The 19,673-nt window shown below is 38.6% G+C and overlaps 2 protein-coding genes across 3 annotated transcripts; one reads left to right on the forward strand and one right to left on the reverse strand.

Annotated features, from left to right (window-relative positions):
* Positions 1–3,693: 3,693 nt before the first annotated feature.
* LOC131319997 (dual specificity protein kinase YAK1 homolog) lies at positions 3,694–15,074 on the reverse strand. Of its 2 annotated transcripts, XM_058350511.1 has the most exons (18): positions 14,230–15,073; positions 12,698–12,897; positions 11,777–11,930; positions 11,585–11,694; positions 11,383–11,452; positions 11,193–11,275; positions 11,028–11,106; positions 10,871–10,911; positions 9,875–9,997; positions 9,075–9,213; positions 8,558–8,672; positions 8,361–8,443; positions 7,980–8,054; positions 7,171–7,245; positions 5,795–6,591; positions 4,953–5,111; positions 4,254–4,540; positions 3,694–3,909 (listed from the first exon to the last, which is right to left on the reverse strand). In XM_058350511.1, exons 1-18 carry the CDS (start codon positions 14,428–14,430, stop codon positions 3,833–3,835), a joined length of 2,868 nt encoding a protein of 955 aa, XP_058206494.1. In that variant the 5' UTR covers positions 14,431–15,073; the 3' UTR covers positions 3,694–3,832. The 2 variants fall into 2 exon arrangements, with proteins under 2 accessions (XP_058206494.1, XP_058206493.1); XM_058350510.1 differs by having other exon boundaries at positions 3,694–4,540; positions 14,230–15,074.
* A 1,117-nt stretch (positions 15,075–16,191) lies between these two features.
* On the forward strand, positions 16,192–19,556 carry LOC131320006 (protein BOLA4, chloroplastic/mitochondrial). Its single transcript, XM_058350521.1, has 3 exons — positions 16,192–16,746; positions 18,024–18,091; positions 19,246–19,556. The coding sequence occupies exons 1-3, from the start codon at positions 16,465–16,467 to the stop codon at positions 19,397–19,399; spliced, it is 504 nt and encodes a 167-aa protein (XP_058206504.1). The 5' UTR covers positions 16,192–16,464; the 3' UTR covers positions 19,400–19,556.
* The last annotated feature ends 117 nt before the right edge of the window (positions 19,557–19,673 follow it).

A 19,673-nucleotide genomic window follows, 5' to 3' on the forward strand; every position in this document is an offset into this window, starting at 1 on the left:
CATGCGTAGATTGTGTTCTTGTAAATTTAGAACTTATTTTGATATTTTTTTATTTTTCGTAAATTTTTATTTAGTTTCTCATCGTAATTTTTGGAGGTAATCATTCGTCTCGACAATACGAATCGGAAAAATATAAAAATATGAACCGATGTTGAAAAAATTCATATAAGAAGGCACTTTAGACAAATAAGACAGCTATATGATTTTATTTTTTTTTGTTTTTAGTGACTTTTTTGTCTTTTTGTCATAATTTTGTACATTTTAAACTCCTTTCGTCGAGACGGAAGTTGAATTCAAAACAATATGACGTGAATCTAACAAAAACTCAAAAACAAACAAACAAAATACGAAAAATAAAGAAGAAAAATAAGATTTTGAATTGGATTTGGAAACTTCGGGAGAGCAAAAGATAGTTGTACTCCTAAAATCTAGTTCCGGATTCGGAAGGAGAGAAACCATTGGCTGGAGGAGATATTTGGTGCGGCCGCGAGTGGTGGACGTCCTCCCACTTGTCCACAGACTCCACGCTCCAAAACAACCATGATTTTCTACTCATAATTTTGGTTATCTTCTCCTCTTCAAAATTTCTACTCATCCGTAAAGTCGTGTCATACCCTCGCCGCGCCAAATTATTAGGAAAAACAATCATTCCTCTTACACATACTAGTAAATTAATTTTGAAAAATTATTCTTTGTTTTTTTCAAATGCGAGATTACTTTTAGGCTCCAACGTATTTTTTTCTCTCCATTTTTTATTTGAATTTGAATATGGGATGAAGGGTAATAAAGGAAGGAATATGCTAAAAAAACCGGCCCACTGAAACTATTATTAAGGTTATTGAAATATGTGAACATTGCACAAAAATGTGTAAAATTGTATTGAAGTTCGTTTTTTTTTTAATGGTCATTTTGTTTAAATCATTGGCAGTTCACTAGTTTGTCAATAGAAGGACCCAAAAAGGGGAAAAAATCAAGATTTTCTCCTTGACTAGTCAAAATAGACATGGATTATAAAACATCCGAAAACGGAAAGATGGACCAAAACTTTGAGACGGATTGAATATTATTTTTTAGATTAAAGGACATAATTTACGAGAGTTAAATGTTACAATAATCTCGTGCAAGTACTCTACACTAATGCAAATATATATATATATACACACACACACACACACATACATATAAAAGTTTATGCACAAAATTATTTATTTTCTACTTTAAAAAATAGCACAACCTGTTATAATGAACTAAAAGCAAGTAACGGAGTAAATACGGAGTATTATTTAAGGAGAAGAATATATAATGACACAACTTTTGTTCCTGTTATGTTTTTATTTCCGTTTTCATTCTGTACTATATACTGTATATTGTTCGTTTAAAGCAAATGAATCCCAAAAGATGCAGCTGTGCTAAATTTAGTAAATGTGGGTACCTTAGTTGCTCAGCAAGTGTCATTGCCTAACCGTTTCTGTCGATTAATGTTTGGTAGTATAATGCTTTCTATCAAGAATTCCAAACTTGGCAAGCCGTAAAAGAAAAATCTCTTGTGAATTCTCTAATTCCGTAAATGGTTTACCTTTGACAGGACTGAGAAGGGGGATCGTTGAGGTGCGCAAATGACACCCCTGACCGTTGAACAAAACAAAAATATCGTGTAAATAATGTACGTATGTGCTATGAGCGTGTTACGATGATGCAACTTAGCCTAAGATGGCCCCAAATAATTCCTGCATACTAAGAAGGCTAGCAAAACCGTCGCGGCCCGCCTTTTTTTCCCTTTGATCCACTGAAACCACTTCTGCTTTGATAATAGCTCCGCCCATTTCTTCTGCCTGAAGCACGTCAATGTCTAGAATGGAAAAAGTGAAAATAACAATGCCGGGGACAAAATCTGTTTGCAACAAAATTCACAAACTCTGTCCAGCCGATGGCCATGGCTCAGAAAGCACCCGGTAACAAGTTTACAATTCCTAAATGGAAAATTCTTTGTAATGGAGCTTCTGGGGTTTACGGAGGTGAATCGCGTGCGTCCGTTTTGACTTTGGACGGTTTGGATTTAAATAAAACTGTTATACTACTGTGGCAATTGATATGGATGTAGATGATGACGGTTGTTTCCGAAAGTATTTACTATTTATGACTGGCTGTGATGAGAATGATTGTCTGACTTTGGTGTATTTGGTTTGCGAGGAGCAGATTTGCTTAGTAACCACAAATTCAAGTATCACCTTTTGCTATATCTGTAACAAATGCACAAGATTAATAGCTTCCATGTTAGGCCTGTAACATATTTGAATGCCGTAGGAGTTGTATGTCGCGTGTGCACATTCCTTTATTGCGAGGAGTAGATCTTGGCGATGTAGATATTTGGTGGTTGCAACTACTCCATATTTCTTTAGATTTGCATACATAGTATAAGCAACGACACAGGACAATATTTGCTAAGTAATTAACGTTATGAATCAATGGGCATGATCCATCGTGCGTAGCATGTTGTTTAGGGGTTGGGAAGAGCACAACGACGTAGTTTTGTTGTTGTAGATGGAACTGTTTTTATAACAATCTTCAAAATCGACCAAAATGACCCAACAATTCAACGATAAGCTTTAAGTACATTTGATTACTGGACCAACGATCATAACTGAACGTGCATAGCACGTGAATATACCCCTAGTTTATAAGAATGACAAAGAATACAAGTTTGGGTGTGCATGTTAATTTCACCCGTGCTTATAAATTTTGCCCGTTCAATACACTAAAACGAAAAAAATTCAATCCTAAATTTTTTTGGTCCAGTGCGTTGAAAGAGATACAACGCTATTTTTATATTACACGCAAATGTCTTTTGTTTTCAAAAACATCCAAACCCTCAATCCTAATTTCCTAGATTTTTGATTTTTTTTTTGTTGATAAAACAGAGAGGAATGTGGGAGAGCAAGAGAGAGGGAGAGATGTGGGGGGTTAAAAACAGAGAAAAAAAAATCATTCTATACTTCTGAAGTACCATCACGTGGTGCCCCAATTCATTTTTCACCACGCATGTCTTTTAATGCATAAAATGAGACCCACTGCTAACGTGCGATCAAAAAAATATTAAACTATCTTTTTATCAACTAACGTTGTGCCCGTTCGATACACAAGACCGAAAAAACTAATATGATTTTTTTTTATCTCGTGCATCAAACGGACACAAACGCTAGTACACATATACGTACTACGTGCTCTGAGTGTGTTACGATGATGCAACTTGGCCTAAAATGACCCCAAATAATTCCTGCAACACTAGAAGGCTAGCAAAACCGCACCGGCCCGCTTTTTTTCTTTACTTCACTGAAACCACTTCTGCTTTGATAATAGCCATGGCCATTTCCGCCTGAAGCATGTCAATGTCTTGAATGGAAAAAGTGAAAATAACAATGCTGGGGTATAATCGACAAAATTTCTTTGCAACAAAATTCACTAACTCTGCTCAGCCGATCGCCACGGCTCATATAGCACCCGCTAACCTGTTAAAGTTTACAATTCCTAAATAATTAGAAGTTCAAGTAGCAGTACACATAGGATGCTCCAGCAATCTATTGGACCTCTTTGTTAGTATGTGTTTCTCCCTGCATTCATAAACACTTGAATAACAAGGTTAAATTCCTGCCACACCATGAGAACCAAAAGAGTGAAATAAATATGACCAGAAAATGAGGACACCACAATCATAAATTAAATTTTATGCAAGCACAATCAATGCGGATGGTTTCGATTTGCAACTCCTGGTACAACTTTTCCTGCCAACCTCAACACAGACCCCCTTGGGAAAGAAAATTAAGCATTATGCAAATTACGAAATCCTTCCATGATCTTTTCTTCCACGTGATGTTGGTGGAATGTTGGCGGAATGATGGTTGCCCCTACGCCCTACAATAGAATGCCAGGGTGGGTTAAAATCTAAAAACATCACCTTATGCATTCACATTTTCCCCTTTCATCCTGCAATCATTAATTTTACTTTGCCGAAGTATCTGTTACTTAAAATACATCCTATTATCATGCAAGTGGAAATAGGTGGAGTATAAAGCTGTATTTGGCTCAAGGATATAGGCAAGCAAAAGGAAAAGGTTAAGGATGTAATCGTCTTGAGCTGTTAGATCCTTAACCTGTTTCTATTTATTATCCTTTTCCTCACCCAAATCCTACAGCAAAATACAACCTAAAAGAAAGAAGAACAGATTTGGAATGGCATGGAAAATAGGCAGATTTACCCCATGACGTGCCATTGCTGAATAAGCTGTTTCCAGGTGAATGAGAAACCCCTGAGCTGGAAGAAGATGGCTGAACCCTCGTATGATTCCACTCACTTCCACGACCAGCTGTGGACCTCCCATGATTTAACCGCTGAACTGGTTGCTGCCCTAATCGGCTTGGAGAACTATGTGGCATTAAATGTGAAGACTTTGTCACGGGGCGGGCAAACCCACCATGCATATCATGGCCTGACTGAGAACTGCCTACTTCTCCAGTTGAAAATGGTTGAATCAGTCCATTTGGCCTGAATCAGAGCAACGTACAGAAATGAACATAGCTGAGCCTTCTTAACATTGATTAAAAGAACTACTAACTAACAAAGTAAGTGAAAGAACAAAAGACACATTACTGATAACATCCTAATTCAATGCCACCAAAGTGCGCTGATTTCTAGATTTGTTGCTTCGAAAAATCCATTGTGAACTTTACATATCTAATGCAAATTCATCCAGAAAATTAAAGGTTTCAACATTTTCATATGGAGAGAAATTCAACTGTATTCCACCATGCAACTGTATAAAAGAGACATATTGCATTAATTGGATGAAATACAAGCAAAACTATGGTTTGAAAAAAACACAAGCACTAGCACAAAGCATGGATAAATGAATCTAAACAAGAAAGGAGAAGAATGTCCTGAAGAAATAAGAACCTACCTATGCGTTGATGGAAAACTCGTGCCGGCGCTGTGGTTAGATCTTCTAACATAACCCAATGATTCAGTGGGAAGCAAAGCTTGACCTAGTTGCATTCTGCTGAATTCAGTGGCCATGGAGCTAACTTCTGAACCATCATCTTGCAAAAGAAGTTCTTCGCTGAAAGAGTGTCAAAAATAACATTAAACAAAGAACACAAGCAGCAAAGCTGTCAACGGCTCAGAAATTTTAGTATCTGAATTGAAAATGACAAATGGCAGATAACTATCACAGCCGAGAACAGGTGTCAGCTGCATGGATATAATAAGTTCAACGTGAATGGGAAAGAGCTTTCACGTAATTATAAATAAGAGGCTTCATGAAAACCACCCCAATTATTTCCTACCTAGGAAGAGCAAGTTACAGCATGCAAGGGTTTATACAGCATGCAAGATGTAAATTCCTTGGTAAATTCCTTAAGTGCATAGAAACAACTTGTACATTAAATGGGTCCTCAGTGGCCAGTGCATCATGCCGTGTCTTGCATTTACTGAATACCACGGTGTCACAGGGTCACCGTGAATGTACCGTGTATCGGTATAGGAGCTTCTTCGCTCTTGAGCTTGATTGTAATCTCGTTTTTAGGTAACAAAAAATAGCTTACCAACCAAAGAACAACAAATTTTACATGTTAACAGGATACCCAAAGTCCATAAGCACTCCAATGTATAGATATGTGCAAAACATGCAATGGATTGTCAAACCTTTCTTGAAAGCTTGATGATGCCCCAAAATAGATAGCTAATTCTTTCTGGGATGGATTGCTCTAAATCAAGGCGGAACCACAATTTATGTCTGCTTACCTATAGTTGGGATCCCAATCTCCAGGACCAGGCAGTGAGAGACTACCCTCGGAATTGTCACGAGCATTTTCAATTGGTTGAGAGGATTGCATATTTGGAAGTGTTAATGAAGCTGGAAAATTATGAGCAGCGGAGTAACCAGCGGTGATTCCACTGCCTCCTCGTTGCTGCTTCCAGCTCGAGGCATTCAAGTTTGACTGTGGATGCAACGGAGAACCATGCACTGGAGAATTCCCCTCAGCCTGGGCAGAGCTGGAACTATCAGTTACTTGCCCTTGCCAATGAGGAAATGATGAACTCTCCTGAGACTGCACACTTCCATGGTACCCCCAACTCTTTCTCCTATTAAACTGGCTTACTGAGGGCCCTAAAGGCGATCCATGACAACTGCCTCTTACTGGTGATGTTGGACCATATTGTCCAGGAGAACCGGCACCAACTTGACTATAGGTCGGTGGAGTAAATTGTGAAGGACTGGTGCCAAGGGACATAGGCACAAAATTTCCTGCTGATGGACTGACGCCAAGTCTATTTCCAGGTGGGAGTTGAATTCTCCGCCTTGCATCAGGACTACTTCCAAGTATTGGCATTCCACCCTTCATCCCAGATGGACCAACCGGCGAATAATATGCAAGCATATTACTATTCTCTCCATAGCTCCCATAGCTGCTCCCAAGCCCAGTATTATCGTTATAGCTACCATGGCTTCCTAAACTTCCATAACTACCTGAATGTGCATATGGTACAACATGAAAATGTGGACTGTTATGCACAGCAACTCTGGTCATTCCTGGAATCTACACAAAGTAGAAAATATGATTTCAATGAAGGTTATGCTCCAAAAAGTAACATGGATATAGGTATGACTGTACGAGTATCAAGTGTGAGTCCGTGCCAAAGTATCTGATTCATCACTTTATCATGTCATCTAACAAAACTAGCTTTCACATTTCTAATTTACGATTGATGTAAAAAGAATACAACTGACAAATTAATATAGGCATATTACGAATTAAACTGAAGTCTCATACTTATTTTTTGAACGGCACTGAAGTCTCATACTTAGTAACATAGACACAGTAAACTCAAATCAAATGTATATACATAATTGTTGGGTGCATGTCCAAACTAGTCATGTCTGACGTGTATCCCACAGCTACCAAGTGTCAAGTGTCCACAACATCAATTTTTTGCAGGAGTCAACATAACATAGCTGGTTTATGGTCCATCAAAATGATCGCTCATTTCTGGACAAGGGCACATATTAAAGGTACCCCTCAAGCTGGCAGTTTGTAGTCAAGCAGAAATGATTCTCATATTTGTTAAAATATGCAATAAACAAAAAGAAAGGCCAATATGAGGAACAGCCAACTCACATTGGGAGAGAGACCCGCAGCAAACCAATGGCCTCCAGCAGGGTGGTGATCCACTTTAATGTTCTGAGAAACCGGCTATATAAAAGAGGAAGGGGGGAAAAGGGCAACAAAGCACAAGTTAGAAGATCGATCTTCGCAATTAATGCCACAACGAAAAAGGAGTAAATGCACAATGGAAACAACAATCCACAAAGGAAAAACAGAAAAGTAATCCTCACAAAACCAACGCACAATACAACGTAGAAGGAGAATAGGTAAAACTAAAGTAATCTAGCATAAAGAAGTTTGCCATGATAATCAAAAGTAAGAAAAAAGATTAAAGCACCACAAAACAACTACAAAAATTTAAAACCTAGGACAAACCAAAATATTCAGGGTGGGTAATAGCGAGAAGGCAACAGGCAAATACACAGACATCAAATTCCAATAAGGAGACCAAGTAAACGATCATACGTCTTATTCTTCTTCTTTTTTATTGAAAGGTGATAATACGTCTTCTTGAAAGCTAATTTCTAACCAAATAAATAAAAGTGAGATAATTGCCCATACAAGGCACAGAGGAATCTATGAGTGAGGCAATCAATTTGAAAATTATCTGTGCAATAATACAGAAATAGCCCTCAGACTTTCTTACTGCAAAGAGTGGGGTCCAGAAAATTCATTCAAAGAATGCAGTAAGCTATTACACTAATAGGCCGAGCGAAAAAAGCTATCACACTAATAGTTAGAAGAAATCTCAATGTTGCAAAATCACCTCCAAGAGAAGTTGCACAAGCGAATTCGTTAAGCTTACAGCAAGATCAACTCACCACGCGAGGGGTCTCTGGAGGAGGATTATAAGGGCATATGAAAGGTTCTCCTGTCACAAAAGGGTGTTTTGAAGCCTGCAAAAATGAAGCTTAAATGTCAGAATCATCGGTCTGAACTCAATAGTAAATTGACATGCTAGACAAGACAGAATGAACAAGGGTAAGCCTCCCCCCTTTAGATGACATGTCCCTTCCCCATCCCTCTAACTTCTGACCAACCTAGTCAAAGTTGCACTCAGATGATACGCTTTTCCACCACCCCATCCGCCTTCTTTGGAGCCATGATTCCTTGCTAAATCTTATTGCTCATGTTTACTTTATCCTTTCACTATATATAATATAAAGAAACAAACTAACTAATGACAAGAAAAATTGAATAACCTGCAAAGGTGACCACCGTTTTGCTGGGTCAAACTCAACGAGTCCCCTCAAGAAATCGATCAATGCTAATCGTAACCGACTCTCTGTAACATTTCCAGGAGAACAAATCAAATGGTACCTTCTTTAAAGGATGATGGCACTATACTCGCAAACACTGTTTGAAAATCCTTGTTTTTCTCTAAGAATATGAAACTTACCTTTAACATGATCTTCCTCAGACAAGTTTTGCCTGTACGGGTATTCTCTGACAATTGCTTCAAGGTTCGTATACTTGAAATACTCTTTTGCAACCAATGGTTTTTTCGACTCTCTCTGAATGGAAAACAGAAAATAAAATGAGGAAAGTTACACAGCAAACAACCAAGTTAGCAACATACAGTACGTTGCTTTATGAGATCGTGAAGTGAGGTTTCTCTAGATTCGCAAACCATTAGGTGCTAGAAGTTGAAATTTGAACATAAGTCTCCTAGTAGATTTAAGCCTGAGGACAGGTCTGAACCACAAGAATATGCACAAAGGTACTTGTGGGGACCTAAAGGTAACGGCCTATAAAAACTATTGTGAATTCCCACAAGTTAAGATAATAGGCAAGGTAGTAACTAGGAAGTAAGAGATGTGGGTTAAGCATATCAAGTCACAGATTTTGCACAACCTGCTTATGTCAATACGTTTTCCTCTTACTTGATCAAATAACAAGAATAACAAGACACATACAGTTTCGTACTCTTCCTCAGTTAATGCTTTGTAAGCACTCCATCTGCTCATTGGCTCCTCGTGGTTGACATTGCCAACAAACTTGAAGAACTTGCAAGTGTTTTTGGCCTCCTTCAGTACATAATCAGGGGGTTGTCCTCTACAAAATTCCACAAACATATGCAGCTAGGTCATGCATAAAATTGCATACAATCCGGTAGTTGAGCATCTGAAACATGTTTACACTTTGCTCGAAGAAATAGCAGTATCGCATGAAAACTCCCAGAGAGTATTAGATGAAAGAACAACTAACCATTAGCAGCATAAAATTTGTTCCCCCAAAATTTATCACTTGACCAACTTCTTAGTTCTTAATATACATATTTAAAATTGTTTTCATGATTTGGAATACTTCTAAACCTTACCAAGAGAACTCATCTCATACATGGACTAAATCTAGAAGTTATATACCACAAGAATATTCCAGGAGATATAGTAGCAAGCATGACTTAACAGTCCATAAAAGGTTTCTCTAGCTAAAGATTGTGAAAACAATTTATCAAGAAGAACTTTACTTGAACGATATTCACACATTAAAACGACAACAAATAGTAGCTCAACATTCTTGTTTGACAATAAATTTGTCATCTTTTATTTCTTATTTCGTGATAGACTATTTCTTTAGGAGCAGTTAATCCTGGAATATGAGAATTTCGTATTCGAAATATCACAGGCAGCGTAGTGAAGAGTGAAAGCAAAATAAAGGAAGAAATAAAACTTATGTTAAGAGCTCAGGTACCAACATAAATATGAAAGCTTACCCGAGTATTTTTATCATCCGCCTTAGAAGATCAAATTCTGACCCTCCAGGGAAGAGCGGAAGCCCCAAAAACAGTTCAGCCACTATGCACCCAAAGGACCACATGTCGATCGCAGTAGTATATCTGGATGAAGAATTAAGTTCTAATTGCAACTCCATGTCATCGTGTCAGATTTGATAAAAAAAAAATTGGGATCATAACTCTCTCAACTGCATCAAGTTCCCCTGTGCCAGTCCACAGTCATTAAAAATTCCCTTTTCTAGCCCCCAGAAGGACCAAAACATAAGCTCTTGACAGCCAACCGACCTTATCCCGTCCCTATCTTTGGGCTGCTGATTTAACATTAAATACAATAAATGGCTGCAATCCAAATATTACAGCGCCACTGACTAAAAGAGTTACAACCTCGACCTCTTAAAACACTCAATGTACACTCTATCCTACCAAGATTCATCATTCCCATAGTAGGCCCAATGCGGTTATGTTTCCTAAAGTCTCCCTAACATTCATCCCCGCCATGCCTGACACTAATAGCTAGATGACATGTGATAACAACCTCCTGGTCTCCAAGGCAACAAGCTGCTAAATGGCTAGTCAGAGAGAGAGAGAGAGAGAGAGAGAGAATTCACGTGCTCTCTGGCAGGTTCAAGTTGCTCTTCCAATCTTGGATCTTAGGTGCAGCTAATTAAGGTTACCTTGGAACTCCATACATGGGTCAGACCACTTAAGTAGATCACCTGAAATGAATTCAGTTGCCAGAGGCCGTTTACACCGGTCCTAGTTTTGCTGCTTCTTTTTCTTTCAATATGTGACAACTTCTTAGCTTTTTCTTTGCCCTTACAGCAGCCCAATCAATGTTTAGATTATAACTCTAAGACCAACTGCAAGCTTCACCACTTGCTGGATGAGATCAGGTTAACTCAACCTAACTAGGTCACAGCCATTCAACAAAGGAAATAAGGTCAAACGATTAAGTACTAGGTTACGCAAGGATACTGGTAGCCAAGCAGCACTTCAGGAGATCTATAATAACGGCTCTGTGAAAAGAACACAAATGGATAAATATTTATGATCCTTATGAACTTAATAAGTTTGTTTGAGACAGCATGGTAAAATATAAGCAAATAATCATCGACATGACACCGACAGGGACCTGAATATACGAGTAAACAGTGCGATCTTCCATGCATGCAGATCCAAAATCAATGATTTTGATTTGTGCCGGCTTCACGCTGTAAATTTCAGAACACACTTTTAGTCTAACAAGATATGAAGTTAAACAAAACTCAGAGTCCAGATCATCGTAAGAGTAGACCACCTTGTGCATAAAAGAATGTTTTCAGGTTTCAAATCGCAATGAATTATGCCAGCATCTTTCATCAGCGACAATCCACGCAGAATCTAATTTGAAGAGTAAAAAAATGGAAGAATCAAATTGTTGTTGGTGAAATAAATACAGAGAATCCTGTACGAGATCAATATGAAGTCCAAGCCAGGAAGAGTTATACCTGTTTGGAGAACAATTGGACAATGCTCAATGACAATCCCCTAAACTGGTTTATCTTGATAAGCTCATACCTAATTTTCTAAAAGATGTCAGCGTTGGGCAGCGAGAATCAAAATTACAGAACGATGCGTGAAAAAAATTCGAACAAGTTGCATCATTAACGTCAGACAGTACCATATTAGGTATGTTTGTTCCATACTTACAAGTTGGTATCAAGCAGCTCAAAAGTGATGCATAAATGACGATGGTACACAAAGTAGTCGTAAATGCGAACTATGTGATGCCGATCATCTGGATCAAACTTCCTATTTAACTGCAAAAAATATAAGCTTAAAAAAATATATGATCAAAATTATAGTATGTGAGAGAGGTTTCACAGAAACAGACTTAATTACCGTTGTCAAAATAGAAACTTCAACCAGTGCTTGTTGATAATATGCAGGTTGATTTTTTATTATTTTAACAGCAACAAAGCTGCTGGTTTCTGCAACCCAGCATTTGGCAACCTGCCCAAATGTACCTTGGCCAAGAATTTCCTTGACAATGTATCTGTAACACAATACTTGTCAGACTCATCCTCGATTTGGACATCGCTAAACTGAAGTAACACACAACTTGTTTATAAACATAATAGCGACATCAAGAAAACCGTGAACTGCTTCACCCTGAAGTGTCGACTACATTTCACAAGTAACTAGAGTTAGTGGGTACTAGATCTTCTCTTTCTATTGATCTTCATAAGATGCCTCATCATGGGACAATCCAAACAGCACCATAATATCTTAAATCTTAATCAAATGATTTACGAAGGGTGGATTAATACGCCATAAGAGTATTTAAATCATTTCATAAATCTCCAGGTCAGCAACTATCTTCTTCAGTATATATGCCGAGTCCAATACCCATAATGATGCATACTATAACACTCCTAACATGTGGAAGTAACATTTGATCAGAAAAACTCAATTGTTGAAATATATATTCCGTGGAATCGGATGCTGGTGTGAGGTGTGGGTATGCGTCCAAGTGTCAAATTCTTGATACGGGATGGATGACAATAGTTGGCAACGAATCAATGTGATCTGAATAAAGTGAGTCCATGAGTTTCAACCCCCCACCTCTATGTCATGACAGTAAAGAAATAGGTCCTGCTTAACACAATAGAGTGAACATACAGGAAGAAGGACAAAAACAATAGTTGGACATGCACATTCTCAAAAACATTGTCAATGCCACAAGAATGATTGTTCTTTCAATATAGAAGGGATGGACATATTTTCAAAAGTGCACAAGGCGAATAGGTGACAGTATCAAACCTTCGCTGTGTCTCCAAGTTAACCAAGACTAAGTTCACAGCCAATATAAGATCTGAGTTTGCATTATCATGACCGTCATTGAGCACGCCAATTGATGGGCTTGTCAAGAATCGCTTCGGATTCAATTCTTCTGAATATTGGAATTGCGGGTTGCATATTTTATACGTTTCAACTATGTCCTTTGTCAATCTGGATATCACCTGTGTAAGAGAGTCGTACATCATCAAGGTTCCATTTTTTATCTTCAAATTCCAGAGAGCAATTAATTGCTTATTAGGTTGCAGGTACAAGTAGTTGAAATGACAAAGGAAAAACTGTTCCCAATAGAGGCATAAAAATTTGAGCAGAAACTGACAGTATAAGCCAAAAGCTGGTGTTTCCCCCATTCAGATTATTGCCTCAAATGCTAGAAAGTTTATAATTCGAATGCAAAGCATACAAGAAAAACTTGAGCACTACTTAGCATTGCCTGCTGTCTTGCAGACACCATTCATTTCGTCCATTTTCCTTGCCGTTCAGAATCCTAGTGCACAGCTCCCCCAGAATCCAGATTTTTGAAATGCCTTAATGAAATAAGTAGATCCCAGGGTAGACCGTAGGAAGGCTCAGACACAGTATGGGTCATCCTAATTCAGTCTATTCAGGAAGACAAAACACCATATTATGGAATATCCGTCCCATTCCACCCTTTAACCTTCCCCCACCGAACAAAAAAAAGTCTGAGCATATCCTCTATAGGAAATCCTTTTCTATTCCTTGGAGGAAGAAAAAAAAGGCAGCGAGAAGAAGTTTTAAGCAACAAGTGGTTTAATTACGGGACAGCTCATTGCGTTCATATTGCTTCCAAGCACCGTAACTGATATCTTTCGGTGAACATTCACAGACACCTTTTCTACAATGCCTCTACTATCAGAAATGTAACGCCAAGCTAAGCATCCATTGTGTATTCCAGGATTGTCACAACAATTTTCAGTTATTCAACCAAATCATTTCACTAAGTTCCATGCCAGCCAGATTAGTCAACATTCACATGATTCAATTAGCGAGCAGTTGAAGTTGAACAAAAAAAAAAAACAAACCAACACGTGGGAAGACACACTTACAGGCCTTCTAACAATAACTCGCAAATTTAGGGGCTTGTCTTAATAATTTTCAGTTACTCAACCAAATAATTTTACCAAGTTCAATGCTAGCCAGATGAGTCCACATTTCCATGATTCAATTTGCTTGTAGTTCAGCGAACTAGGATTACGTCAGTTGGCCCCCCTTGTACCCTTCCATAGAGGAGGTTAGGTCAGGGTCAATCCTCACGAAACCAAAGATTGATTATTTGTCCCCTTAGTGCCTATTAGTTGGGCCTAGTGTACGTGGGCTTATGTCCCGTTAGATGTAATCCATTAATGTAATTCCGATACTTGTATTCTTCCACCAGCTCAAGATCAAACTACAACAAAAATTGCTTGTAGTTCAACGGGAAAAAAAAATATGCACGTACGTAAAATACAATACAACGAGAAGGACAACACACTTACAGGCCTTCTGACGACAACTCGCAAATTTTGGGGCTTGGCATTCGTATCGGGAGAGTAAGGAGAGAAGATTAACTGGCTCGGGCGCCATTGCTTGGCAATAGCCACGGACGACGACAAAGACGACCGCGGCGACGATGATAAGCTTTCAGCCGCTGCTGATGATTGAGGTTCACCTTCCTTACTAGTACCGATCTCATCCATAACCCCCTGCGCTCCTATAAATATATAGATAGATAGATATACACCTAAAGTAATAACGATACAAAATATATGTGTATGTATATGTATGCTAAAACCCCCAATCAAAGGATTCAACGAATGGACTTGAGAAAGCAAGTGATTCTCCAGAAGATTCCAGCCCCATCCTCATTCACCAAAACCCTTTGGCAGTCACAACAGCAACAAATTAGCCGTTAACAACAGACCCATTCCGATTACAATCACCTTTGTTTGAAATCACAACTTGTCTTCAGGAGCATGCGGATAACACAATCGGTGATCAGTGACGATAGAATATCAAAATTGGAAGAGAGAGAGAGAGAGAGAGAGAGAGAGAGAGAGAGAGAGAGAGAGAGAGAGAGAGAGAGAGAGAAGTCGAAGATCAGGGGGGAAGACGATCGAATTGGGATCAAGAGGAGATGATGATGATGAGTGGGATTAATGGCGATTGATTGTAGGTGGATGGAATAGGGTTTGAGGGGGGAGAAGGAGAGGAGGAATTGTTGGCTTGGGGGGATTTTCTTGAGTCGTCACCGTCACCGTCTCCGTCTCTCCAATTGGGATTTTTGACATTCGCAAAGGGCAACAGAGCAAAAGCCCCTCTTTCGTATAGGAGAAGGGGAGCTTCTATTTGCCCACGCTTTTTATCCTCTGCTAAAAAATACTAGTACTAGTAATTTAATATACACTAGTATACTGTATTTTTATGATGACTATTTGTGCATTATGTATTGTTCCGTTTGGATTTTAAGGAAGATTTTTTAATAATAGTTGAAAAGATAGATAGAAAAATGATATATTGATCAATGAATAATTTAAAGTGAGCTGAATTTGTAAATTCGTGACTTAGCCCATGATTGGAGGGAAGAGAATAAATGTGCACATAAATTACCAGAGTTGGGTCTTCGATTAGACCTAAGCGAACAAGTGTTTGATCAAGTCCCAGTAAAGGTGTTGGATGTTCCGAGCAATGTCTATGACAGTCGGTCTCGGAGTATATCAAACTACTGTGTCGAATGTTTTTGTTTTTAGTAGGACCTAAGCCCTCTTGTAACCAAAAAAAAAGAGAAAGTTATAGAGCAAATAGCCAAAATGTAAAAGTTTTTGGCTAAAGATAAAACAGATAATGTAAGATTTTGGTGCTACTTTGGGGGAATAAAATGTTACTCGCTCTCAGTCCTAAATTGTATGCTATTTTTAGAAGTTGTGCTATTTTACAAAGAATAAGTTATTTGTAGTTCATAAATTGATAACTTATTTGCACCAATTTAAAAAAAATAGTCGAGATCTTTACATTACTCTAAAAATTTAAACATACTACAAAATGGATTGTTCTACGTGTCCGTTACTCTCTCTTCTAACAAGTTAATCAATCTTCTTTTCGAAACGAGGTCAACTCTTCTCGATGAGACAACAATCATATCGATATCCATATGTTTACCTTTTCAAATTATTGATTTTTAACGTGAGAAGTAGTGATTTTTACTATAAGTAATTAAGAAAAAAAAGCACTGTTCAAGAATTTTTCAATTTTGTTGCTAGACGATAGTATATTAATATTTGTTAGGTTGTTATGATGAGATGAACTCTAAACCTCATGTTTAAAAGCCTGCTACACAACCATTGGGCGAGCATTTTTTTTTCAATTTTTGACACAAGTTTGAAGTGCACCCAAATTTACTCGTGACACCCTACATTATAAAATATTTATATATATATCCCACGGCCAAATGTGATGATACTGATTCACCTCGGATCGGACACGAGGCTACCCACACCTCTTAATCGAACCCACGCCTCCAGAATAAGAGCAAACTCCGTGTCCAGTGGGGGACATTAACAAAGCCCAATATACCCGCTAAATTCATTCATTTATGGCAGAACAAAATTAACCAAGCCGAATATACCCGCTAGATTCATTTACATAGTGCAAAATTTCCCACCACCAGATCCGAAAACCCTCGATAACACTCTCCCTCGACACCCAGTTCTTCTTTTTCCCACTCCTCATCGACGATGGCCAGGGCGGTGGTGATGCGGCCGAACGCGGTGGTTCTACGCGCCTTCCAATCTCGTTTCTTCACCACCCACTCTCTCCTCCCTTGTTTTCGGCCCAGGAAACCCGTTTTGGTGTTGGCCCAGAAAGGTTATCCGAGGACGCACACTGGATGGGGGAGCGGCGGCGTTTTTGGATCCGTAATTGGCAGCCGTCGGAGTTTTTGCATCCGAGCAACGACGACCCAAGTTAATGACTCCGGATCAATCGACTCCCCGTTGATTCAGTCCATGGAGAAGAAGGTTAGATTGTGATTTTACTCTTGTCTCATTGCTGCTCAATTTTTCCAATCAAAGACTAATAACGGCCTTTTTATTCAATACGCCACGAGATTCAGAATCTCTTAGAGTACTTTTACTTTGATAACTTACGCCTCCAGGCCAACTTACGCCTCCCACCGCTCACTTGCGGGAGCCCGATTTTTTTTCGTATGGACTGACCCAAAGGGGTTGATAGGACCTGAGAGGTTACTTAGGATAGGAGGGAGCAAACCCCTAGTCCTGAGAACCACTAGGCCAACCCCTTGGGTTAGTCTTTTAGACCCGTCCGTTATGGGATTTTGGATTTGTAGGTAATGAGTGTAGAAAGAAATAGGGTAATGATTGAAAATAGAGATAATGATTGGAGAGAGATAGAGAAAAATGAGAGTAATAATTGGAGGAAAATCGGATAATGATTAGGATCCAAAACCCTTAAACGAACGGGGTCTAAGTACTTAAACACTGTTTATACTAGGGTGAGGGCATGTGAGTGCCATTGTAATTCAGAATGAAAGATAGTAATTTTAGCCTCCGTATACTTAAAAATCTCAGAACAAGCTTTTTGTCAGTAAACATAAACCAAAATCGATACTTTGCAGGGCCCTAAACTTCAATTTCCTAAGGTGTTCAATAGTTGAATTTAGGTATGAAGTTGTGTAAGAAGTCAAATTGAGCTGGCAAATCTTTCGTGGATAATCTATAAATAGAATCAGAAAAACTTGCGGCTAAATTTAGCCCATGAAAGACCATCAATCTAATAACGGCCTTCTTATTGAATGTTAGCCACAAGATTCAGAAACTTGATGGTAGTTCTTGAACATTGTTTACGAGAGGGGGAGAGTATGTGAGCACCCCTTGGTATAATTCAGAATGAAGATGGTAATCGGTAATTGTACCCACAGGATACTTCAAAATCTCAAAACAAGATTGTTCATGTTTTCAGAAAAATACAAGCATGAAACATAAACCAAATCAATATCTAACTTCGATTCCCTAAGGTTCAATAGTCTAATTTGGATTAGAAGTCCTGTGAGAAGTAAAGTTGAGCTGGTAATTTTTTCGTGGGTCATGTATTAATACTACTTGTTAAACTTTGAATATCCTGATATTAGCGTGTCCTTCTAGTTTTAGTGTTGATTTTCTCCTCCTTGTTTTTGCCCTGCTTTGTCAACAAATAGCGTGTGCGCGTGCGCGCGTGTTTTGGCTTATTGATTTGGCTTGCTTTCATTCATCTAATACACTGCAATATGTTTCAACAGATAAAAGAAGATCTAAATGCAGAATCAGTCACTGTGAAGGATGCTTATGGCGATGGTCGGCACGTTATGTAAGCTCATCTGCTTACTCGTATGCGGAGAACAAAGTGTATTCTATCCCTATCCCCTTTATATATATATAAGTGTGTGTGTGTGTGTGTGTGTGTAACTACAATTGGAGTTTCAAGCGTCACGCAATGAGGCTCTTTATAACAAAATACTAATATTACAGACTGGCTTTCTGGTAGGCTGTTAGCTAATATTGGATGCATCTCACCCCGAGAATCGTCTCTCCGTTTGTATCCAGTAATCAAAGCACCCAGTTCTCTTGTATTTTCATCACCACTTTCATCCGGTCCATCCATGAATTCAAAACAACTGTATTTGCCGAAGAGTTTGGGTTTTAGGGGCCATGAATCTGTTTATTATGATGCCTAAAGGTTTAATTGATTGTTTGACTAGTAGTAAAGACTATAGAAGCAAATAATTTCTTAGCCAGCATCTCTAGTTTTGTGCCCTGCTTTTCCAACCAACAAAGGTGGGGAGAATTTGGTAGAGTGCCATGCATGTCCTGTCGTAACAGCAATAAGACTTAAGAGACTACTTGTATATTTTTGACATGACAACGCCCCTTCTCTTTCCTTCTGCCATTGATTCAGAGAAGAATCTCAAGTCATGCAGTTGGAGTCATTTGTTTGGCATATGTCATTACGCATCTGATTAAGTATTTCATTTTGATAATTGGAGAAATTTGTTAGGATGCTTGTATTTCAGTTTCTTTCTTCTATTCTTCTATTTATTATTTAGGGAGAATGCCTGTACTTGCCAATAATGCATTTTGCTTTATTCCAGTGGCTCAATCCAGTAACCAATTGTGATTTGCGAATACTAAGGAAGCCGTGGTTTCCATTTGTAACCCTTATCAGTGTATTCTGTTTTTCGTCCTTTGTATTTGTTATTTCAGTTAAAATAGAGCTAAAATATGATTGGCAACACTAACAGTCATGCCATCCAAAATGTCAAAATATGACTCTTGTTTTATGTGATGTTTCAGGTCGAATTGCATGGCCTGGAGCATATTTCTTTAGTCAAATATTTTTCTATGGAGTGGACTGTATCTTGCTCGTATATGTAGCTCATTTTTTTGTGAAGAACCTGGTATAAGAGTGTAGATCGCCCTCATCTGTCACTCGAAGTAGTTGCATTAAATTCTGCTGTTTTGCAGGATTGATGTTATTTCCTCATCATTTGAAGGACAATCGGCTGTGAATAGGCAGAGGATGGTATACAAAGCCATATGGGAGGAACTCCAGAGCATTGTGCATGCGGTTGACCAGATGACTACCAGAACACCTGCTGAAGCAGAAGCCAAGAAGTGATGAGGAATAATTTTATGAGATAAAGCTTCTTTTAGTGAACTCCTTGCTGTGTCGATGAAATACGAATGTGAATGGTGTCCACCTTGTCTGTATACATGGTTCACACACTTGCCATTGGTCGATTGGATTTCTTTATCTAATTTTGATTACCTCATAACCAGCCAACTTTGATGGAAGTGGGGATTTGATGATTTCCTCCGGTATCTGTGTGCCAATAGGTCCAATATCGGATCAACGGCTTCAGTAATTGGGATTGTGATCACTGATCAGGACG

This window comes from Rhododendron vialii, chromosome 3a (genome assembly GCF_030253575.1).
Source record: "Rhododendron vialii isolate Sample 1 chromosome 3a, ASM3025357v1".
NCBI classification, from domain to species: domain Eukaryota; kingdom Viridiplantae; phylum Streptophyta; class Magnoliopsida; order Ericales; family Ericaceae; genus Rhododendron; species Rhododendron vialii.

Coding starts and splice junctions, on each gene's coding strand:
- LOC131319997 (XM_058350510.1), bottom strand. CDS start 14,430: ATGGATGAGATCGGTACTAGTAAGGAAGGTGAACCTCAATCATCAGCA. Junction 10,912..11,027: donor CTGTTTACTCGTATATTCAG/GTCCCTGTCGGT, acceptor TTCTTTTCACAG/AGCCGTTATTATAGATCTCC. Junction 9,214..9,874: donor CGGATGATAAAAATACTCGG/GTAAGCTTTCAT, acceptor GGAATTTTGTAG/AGGACAACCCCCTGATTATG.
- LOC131320006 (XM_058350521.1), top strand. CDS start 16,465: ATGGCCAGGGCGGTGGTGATGCGGCCGAACGCGGTGGTTCTACGCGCC. Junction 16,747..18,023: donor TTCAGTCCATGGAGAAGAAG/GTTAGATTGTGA, acceptor ATGTTTCAACAG/ATAAAAGAAGATCTAAATGC. Junction 18,092..19,245: donor GGCGATGGTCGGCACGTTAT/GTAAGCTCATCT, acceptor GCTGTTTTGCAG/GATTGATGTTATTTCCTCAT.